This window comes from Barbus barbus (assembly GCF_936440315.1).
Source record: "Barbus barbus genome assembly, chromosome: 41".
Lineage (NCBI taxonomy): Eukaryota > Metazoa > Chordata > Actinopteri > Cypriniformes > Cyprinidae > Barbus > Barbus barbus.
In genome coordinates this window covers 6,421,657-6,429,988 of record NC_136719.1, presented here as the reverse complement: position 1 = coordinate 6,429,988, position 8,332 = coordinate 6,421,657, and the positions used below count along the sequence as shown (strand labels likewise).

Here is an 8,332-nt window from a genome sequence, read left to right as displayed (position 1 = left end):
AATGGTGAAAATTACATTTAAACTGATAAAATACGGCTAGCTAGTATTTAATTAAAATGTGTAAGTTGTAAATAAATTATATATTTATTGATGATAAATATATAAATCTGGTTATTGCAATATTATTGCATACATATTACATTTACATTTAGTCATGTAGCAGACTCTTTTATCCAAAGCGACTTACAAATGAGGACATAATATGTATTCATTTATTACATCATATGTATTATATTGCACATATATTAATATATATTGCACATGTGTATCTACAACACATTCTGTTTATTAGTAATATTACAGAAATGTTACCTGCTACATCTGACAAATATACATCACATAAAGTTCATCAGTTAGTTCATGTTAAAACTGTTCAATGCAAATGGATGGAAATTTTTAAATGCATTTAAACCCTAACCCTTAAATATTTTTTTTGATTGTGTATATTTTGAAACTGTCACAAGGGGGAACTACTGCCCAGGATATCAGGTATGTGGGCACTGTTATCGGTGGATGCAGATAATCTGAAAATGGCCAAAAGCTGGCCTGTTAATCAGGCTGTGATAGGTGTGTCACTAATCTTAGTACTGTAGCAGATTTAACTCAGTCTTGGCCTGGCTGGTGGCAGCAGCGGGGGTCTGTACAGTATCGGCTCAGGATCGGGATCCGTCTGTGCCAGCAGATGACCTTCCAGCCACAAGTGAATGCAGGAAGTGACCCGCCAGCAGCAAGTGAACGCAGGAGGAGCAGGGGATGAAAACCTGCAACATCCACAGAGAAAACAACACACAATTATTACAGTTGATTTATGAATGTAGATTTTGGAAAGTACATAATTGTACATATATAGACCCAGATTTTGTGCCAGGGACATTGTTTCTTCATCTGCTAGGTGACAGTTTCATATGCTTGATCAAGGGTTCAGCATCAAAGAACTCAACACTAGTCTGTCAGTCACTTACATACTGTCATTTAAATTTACAGTGCAGCCTTATGTGGGAACATTAACACCCCTGACACGCTGCTCACAGGAACTACAGCTCTGGCCTGAAGGCTAGTGAGGGAAACGTTTCTCACGCCTGCAGCCTGCAAGTCTGAAGGGGTGGGCGATCAAAGAAAAAGGAACAAAAGTTTAAAGATAGTTGCAGGAAGGAAAGAAATGAGAGACCAGAAGCATCATTTTTCAGTTGTTCGTTTTAAACAATCACATTGTTGCATTCTGTATCTGTGCAAACACTCTTGTGATATCAGGAAGATGTTTTCTCTGCTGGTGGGTTGTGAGATGGTTTCAAGTCTGTTCAGACAGAAAAAAAAAACCCAATGCTAAATACATATAATGAAATAATCTTGGGATTATGTATGCGGTTCCTTTTGGGCAAAAGTACAGTGTTATTTTTTGTATTATTTATGCACTATTATGGTACTTATTCATATATTGAATTATATTTTATGTTTCAGTTTTAACAATTTTGTTATGTGCTTTTGACATTTTCATTTTTTGTCCTTACACTAATTTTATTTCAGTTAGTTGGCCACATTTCTAATTTTGTAAGTCCCTTTTTTAATCCAATATTTATATTTTTATTGTATTTCAGCTTGATTTCATTTAACAAAACATATTTTTAATTGTTTTCATTTTAGTTAACAACTGGAATTTTGAAAACGTAGATTTTGTGATGTTTTTATAAACCTGGAAAATTCATGAAAACTAATACATTTTCTTTTCATTAATTCATTTATAAATTAAATGAAATTCAATATTAAATATGGATTTTGTTTTTACTGGAAATTGCTGTTTGTAAGTATAAAAAATGATTAAAAATGGCTATGTGTAAGTAAAAAATATAATCACAAACTAAAAAAGTCATCTTACATTCATTGGTTATAAAAAAATTAAAACTATGAAGTACATTCAATTAATTGGAATTATGCCATTTAGCAACAACATCACTGCAAAATAATTTGTGCAAATTTATTTAAAATGTAACATCTGGATTAAAACCAGCTGCAATTCACTGATTTAATAAACACATTTTTACTTTTAAATCTTAAAGTGATTGTTCAATCAAAACTAAAAATTCTGTCATAATTTTTTCACCTCCATGTCGTTCCAAACCTGTGAAAAATGTTCTTTTGGACCCCGTTTTGAGGGAAAAACTAAAAAACTAAATCCTACTGGTTTGGAGAGACTGTGAGTAAAATGATGACAGCATTTTCATTTTTGGGTGAACTATCACTTTAACATAGCTTTTGCTGTGCGTTTACATCTCGTCCCCTCTATACATGTACATCAGAATAAACTTCACCCACAATGGCAAATGCCAGTGTCCAACACATCTATCAGTCTAATACGCCACAGCAACAATGGTGCAAGTCAGAGCGAGGCGCAGACAGGCTCCACAGCATCCCCTCTTCTGCCTCAGCAATTGTGTCTTACAGTCGAGTTTGACCTCAGTGCTCTTGAAGACGGACAGCACAACAAGTGAAACATCTTGAGATGTCCAGTACACAGTAAGACTGCTGGCAAATGTGTTGAGAATAACTAAGAAGAGCGAGACGCAGAATTGACTTTAGTAGCACATATTTGCCAAGTATTATGGCCTTGGTGTTGAGCACTGATGGAGACCTCACACCCTCTCCAGCCTCAAAGACTGCAACCTGCAGTTGTTCACACCTCTCAAACCTGAAAGACCCTTTGTCTGCAGACAAATGTCTCTATCCAATGACTTTAACCCCCATCTCAAAAGATCTTATTTTATTTTTCCACTGGTTGTAGAGTTGTTGACTTGTTTAGTACTGGACAATAATCATGTGAGGCCTGGCTGAATTGTTACTAGTCTTCTGGCATGGAGATTAGAATTTGTAATTAGATTTACATAATACTTGGAAGATTTGAGATAGATATCATTCATTACTTGTGAAACCTGTACTGTTTAGGCCCAACACCTTGGCTTTTTTAACACAGGAGATTTTGCTTCAACCCTGATAAAATGTACAGCATTCATTAATCTCAGTCATTCCACCATGTTATCAAAATTATAATTTTTTTTTTTTTAGCTGAACTGATCTTTTTTGTTGAAAATATACATTAATCAGCTTCATTATGTCAAATTTGCAACCCTGTCACCCATTTTTTGAAAATTTAAATTTGCTGAAAATGTACTCACCTTCAGGCCATCAAAGAGATGAGTTTGTTTCTTCTTGGGAGAACAGATTGTGAGAAATATAGCATTATATCACTTGCTCACCAACGGATCCTCTGCAGTGAATGGGTGCCGTCAGAATGAGAGTCCAAACTGCTGATAAAAACATCACATTAATCCACAAATCCTCATCAGTTAACATCTTGTGAAGTGAAAAGCTGTGTTCATAAAAAATGCATCCATCAAGACTTTTTTACCTGCCAAATGTTGCTTTCATCTAAAACACGAGTCTGTAATTCATAATTATACTTCCTCTAGTGAAAAAATTGTCTCGTCTGAATCAGGAGAGAAATGTGCACAAGGACCGATTGCAAGCCAAAACAATTATAAACAAATATGTCAGTGGATTTTGATGCGAGGAGGACGACGGGATTTTCCACTGGACGAAGCGTTATTATATGGACTCACATATTAGTGCAAGAAAATAACAAAACCACTTAAATAAGAGATGTTTATATAATATTTAGCTTGAATCGTTTTGGTGGACAATCATGGTTTTCTGATCTTTTGATTTGAAAAGAGGGGAAAAAAGACTTTTGAAGACTTCCTTTAAGTGTTGCAGGCTTGATTTTGTTGCTTGCTTGTGCAAAGTGTCAGTTTCTTTATTCATCAGATCATTGGCTCAGGACCACAATGAGGAAGCTCCCAGGCACTGCAGTCGGACTGAGGCCAGACACATAATGTCATCTGGAGGACACGAAACTTCAACGTCCTAAAATTAATCAAATAGCATGCATCAATAATAAAAAAGGACGAAAGAGTATAAAGCATTCATGAAAAAAAATTCTGTAATTATTAAATAGCTGGTAAATTTTTTTTTTTCAAAAAGTCGTGGCCTAATGGTTAGAGTCAGACTCGTAATCCAAAGGTTGCAGGTTCAAGTCTCGGGCCGGCAGGGATTGTAGGTGGGGGGAGTGAATGTCTCTCCACCCTCAATACCACGACTGAGGTGCCCTTGAGCAAGGCACTGAACCCCCAACTGCTCCCCGGGCGCTGCAGCATAAATGGCTGCCCACTGCTCCGGGTGTGTGTTCACGGTGTGTGTGTGTTCACTGCTGTGTGTGTGTGTGTGTGTGTGTTCACTGCTGTGTGTGTGCACGTTGGATGGGTTAAATGCAGAGCACGAATTCAGAGTATGGGTCACCATACTTGGCCGTATGTCACTTCACTTCACTTCAGTGGACTGTGACTGTCACTGGTATTTGCTTAGACCTCACATCCTAAGCAGGATCGAAGGTGTTGTAAATGTGAGTAAACTGAGTAAACACCGCCCCCTGGCGCTGAACAAGAGTCATTAGGCTACCTTCCTGCAAAACAAAAATAAATAGATAAATATCAAAATAAATAAGGAATAAACCAATAAAAAAGTGTGACTCCAATGCCTCCATATTAAATACTGTCTTGCACTAATGTCATACACCAGCCATTGCAAAGTTGAATACTTTATTACTTAAATTAATTAGTCTGTTTCATAAAGAAGTTAGCAAAGAAAGAGTTAATTTATTTAGGTTATTCCATTGCATTCTATTCACAGCCAAAGCAAATATGTGACATTCCAGAGCAGTTTCAACACAACAGCTCAAAGGATTTATGGCATATTTTAGGTCATAACTCAGTCTATGGTGACGGGTATCTAACATAACAGCTCATCTAACATTCAGTAAGAACACACTGGAACATCCGCACAGTTTTCAATCATGCAATTCATGCAGAACACGCATATATAATCCAGCAGAGGGAAGCAGATGCTCATATCCAGCCTCCATAGCGCAGTTTATTTGGCAGGTAGACTCGAGTGAGGAAATGTGGGGCGATGGATGCCAGGGACTGTATCTCAGCTTTCTGCTTCAGTCTCTGCATTGTTTCTATCTGAGAAGTCACACAAACACACAGATTATATCACGCACATTCTTGGAACCTGCCAACACACTACTGTCACATTCTCAGAGAAAACATCTTTGGGCTTATCTTCTGTTGCTTTTGTGATATCTTAAAATGAGAAGCATGGCACAAGGCACCTCTCTCTCCCAGGCAGGTTGGCAGGTGATGTAGTCTCTGTTCCTCAAGCTGTTGATTTTGCTCTCGTCTGCTTGAGAAAATGGAATAAGCGTTTCCTCTGGGACTCTGTACCTGTGACAGCCATATGCATATACAGACACCATGAGAACTTATGCATTCATAATAATCTACACACAAACATGATCTAAGCATAATTACACTTAGACTACATACTCGCTGGCCACTTTATATAGTCCTAGAGTTCATCAAGGTAGACAGAGTCAAACAGAAAAGCATGTGCCTAGGAACTGAATGTAAAGTTAAGACACTTAACTGCAATTAAATGAAAATGTATTATAGTTTAAATGTAAATTAATTGCAGTTAGGTGAACTTTAGAATGCTTTTGACCCACTTAAGTAGGACTCTCAAATCTTTATATGCAATTTCATAATTACATCTATTGACTTAGAAATACACGTGTACTCCTGAATGTACTGACAAGCATTTATGGTAAAGTAAAATATACTTTAATGCCACTTCTTTTGAAACTTGTATGTATTTAGATATAACTACACATTTGTAATGATGAAGGTGCAATTTAGAATATATTAACTTTAAATGTTATATTTAATGACACTAGAGTTGAAACTATAATCAAGTGATTTAGTAACACATCAAAACAAGGGCACTTCTTTGAAGCACAACCAAATATGATTAAAACAATTATTTAAAATTTCTTTTGAAATCAAACATTTAACTTGACATTAGTACATATTATTAAGAACTTAACATAATGCACGTTTTAACTGTACACAGCGTGTTTTTATAAAATGATACGCTTCACTATTCTTCTTATACAGAAAGGGACAAATCAAAATTAGTTTTTGTGGTCATCATTCCTTTAAGCATTCAGACATGATCCTAAAGTGTAGCAGATGTTGAACAAAACATCCAAATTGGGAAGGCGTGTGAACTTGGATACACCATGTGCTGGTTCCCACATCTGAGAAACTACTGATGTGCTGAGATTTTCACATTTTAGAAGGCACAAATATTAAAATGTGCTCGCTTTACAATAGCATTGTGCTAAGACCAGGCCAGAATCAGTTCTGTTCATTTATCATACTGTGCGGTAGCAGATTAAAACTACTCATTAAATCCAATACATTTGTGCAGTAGAATCAGTATTTGGCCAAAACATCATGACATCAGTGTATTGCAAGCGTATGCACACGTGCAGGATCTCAGTCCAGTTGTGTTTCTGGGATGAGGTGGAGCAGGAAGCTGGCAGCACGAATGTGCTGATGCTGCTGGAATCAGAACGAAAATACCTGAGGATGTTTCCAGTGCTTATTTGAATGCATGCTGAATTCACTAAACAGCTGGCCATTTGTACTTTCAGTTTGTGCATCAGTACAAAAACTGCAATCCGATCACAATCCAGACTCTAAGCCATTCTTTTTACTGCACTTTCCAATGAAAATAAGGTTTATTATATAGATTCATCAAGGACTGTTTGCCAAAATTAATGTTGTGCTGGCAGAAAACAGAATTTTACTTGTAAATGTATATTTTCTATGGATCATGGCCGCAGTTCTTCATCAAATGATGACCTTCATTCAATTAAAATTATTAAATGAAGTGGTAATTGGGCATATATCAAATTAAGTGCACATAATTTGAAAGATCTGATTTAGTACATAGATGTTGTACAGATCCAGTAAACTATGCCAGATCGCGGTAATCTGCTGAATCCGGATCGGAAAATGGAAAATTGCACAATTATTGTTTAGTAGTGTGGCATTAATTACCAACTCCTTTTCTTTTAAAAGCACAAAAGAGATGAAAGCAAAACTAGAGAGTGTACCATGTAAAGTGGCCAGTGTTGAACGTATCATGTGCGTGGTGCCAACAACTGCAACTAAGACTTCTTTCTACTGTGTATTTCTAAAAAGAGGTTCTGATTTCTGAGGTCCATGACAGCCTTCAAGAGGAAGGAAATAAAAAACAGCAACAGCAACAAAAACCAAAACAAAAAAACCCAGAAAACGGAAACCAGAGCAAGCCCAGCCTCAATCATGAACCACAAAGCAGAGTAATGAGTTGACTTTCCCAAACCTCTGGATGTCTGAAGGCAGGAGGCCCAACCACAGCACACTGGGGACAGTCAGACTGTGGGCCTCGAAGGCCATTGCCTGAGGACAAATGACAGTTCGTAAAGCTGGACAGACTTCATTTCGGACATTAAATGAGCTTACATGATTTACTAAAGCAGTTGAGTATTGAAAAATTCACAACTAAGTAAAGCAAATTACAGTCAAACCAAAATTTATTCAGACAGCTTCAACATTTCTCACGTAATATCACAGTTTATTAGCTATAGTTTAGAAAATGGTAATAAAGTATGACAAGAACTCAGTTAAACTGTGTTAGAACAAATTTATCTTGATAATGTCAGTTTGATTGAAAGGTATGTAATGGATTACAATCAATCAAAAATTATTTAGCTGATAAATTTAAGTACACAATTAGATGATACCAATTTAGGTCAAACAATCACCAAGCAATGCTTACTTTTGATCAGTTTGTGGTGTAAAAAGGTCTCATTAGCAATTAAAGAAAAAACAGCCAGGTCAGGTCAAAGTGTCTGAATTTTTTTTTTTATCCCAAATTTTACTGGTAGTCTGAAGAAGTTTTGGGTATGTCACAGTTCACTTTATTTTGCTATGATTTTTGGTTTGACTCACTGTATATGATTTGTGACAGAACATATGAAATGCTAGTCACCACATTTATGTTTTCATGTGCTGAACACTGGCAAAAAATCATTTTCATTAAAAATATTGGTAACACTTTAGTATAGGGACCAAATTCTCTCTATTAACTATATTGGCTGTTTATTAGTACTCATAAAGCACATATTCTACATCCCTAACCCTCCCCAATACCTAAACTTAACAACTTAACTATTAATAAGCAGTAAATTAGGAGTTTATTGAGGCAAAAGTGGTAGTTAATGGTTTGTTAATAGTGGACATTAAAATAAAGTGTGCCCAAAATATCTAAACATCCTTAAACCAGGATATATTTAATTGAGATGCAAAATTATTACGTTTTTAGTTTAGTTAAG

At 36.1% G+C, this 8,332-nt stretch overlaps 1 protein-coding gene across 2 annotated transcripts in view; it reads right to left on the bottom strand.

The window, feature by feature from the left end:
- Nucleotides 1-3,055: 3,055 nt before the first annotated feature.
- The window catches only part of LOC306860475 (meiotic recombination protein SPO11-like), a 30,460-nt gene continuing 25,183 nt past the window's right edge, over nt 3,056-8,332 (bottom strand). The window contains exons 11-13 of one of the 2 annotated variants that reach the window (XM_079402210.1): nt 7,321-7,397; nt 5,222-5,333; nt 3,056-5,072 (exon numbers count right to left, since the gene is read on the bottom strand). In XM_079402210.1, the coding sequence (XP_079258336.1) occupies nt 4,953-5,072; nt 5,222-5,333; nt 7,321-7,397 (309 nt within the window). In that variant the 3' untranslated portion in view covers nt 3,056-4,952. The remainder of the gene's footprint in view (nt 5,073-5,221; nt 5,334-7,320; nt 7,398-8,332) is intronic. The other variant, XM_079402211.1, reaches the window with a different exon arrangement.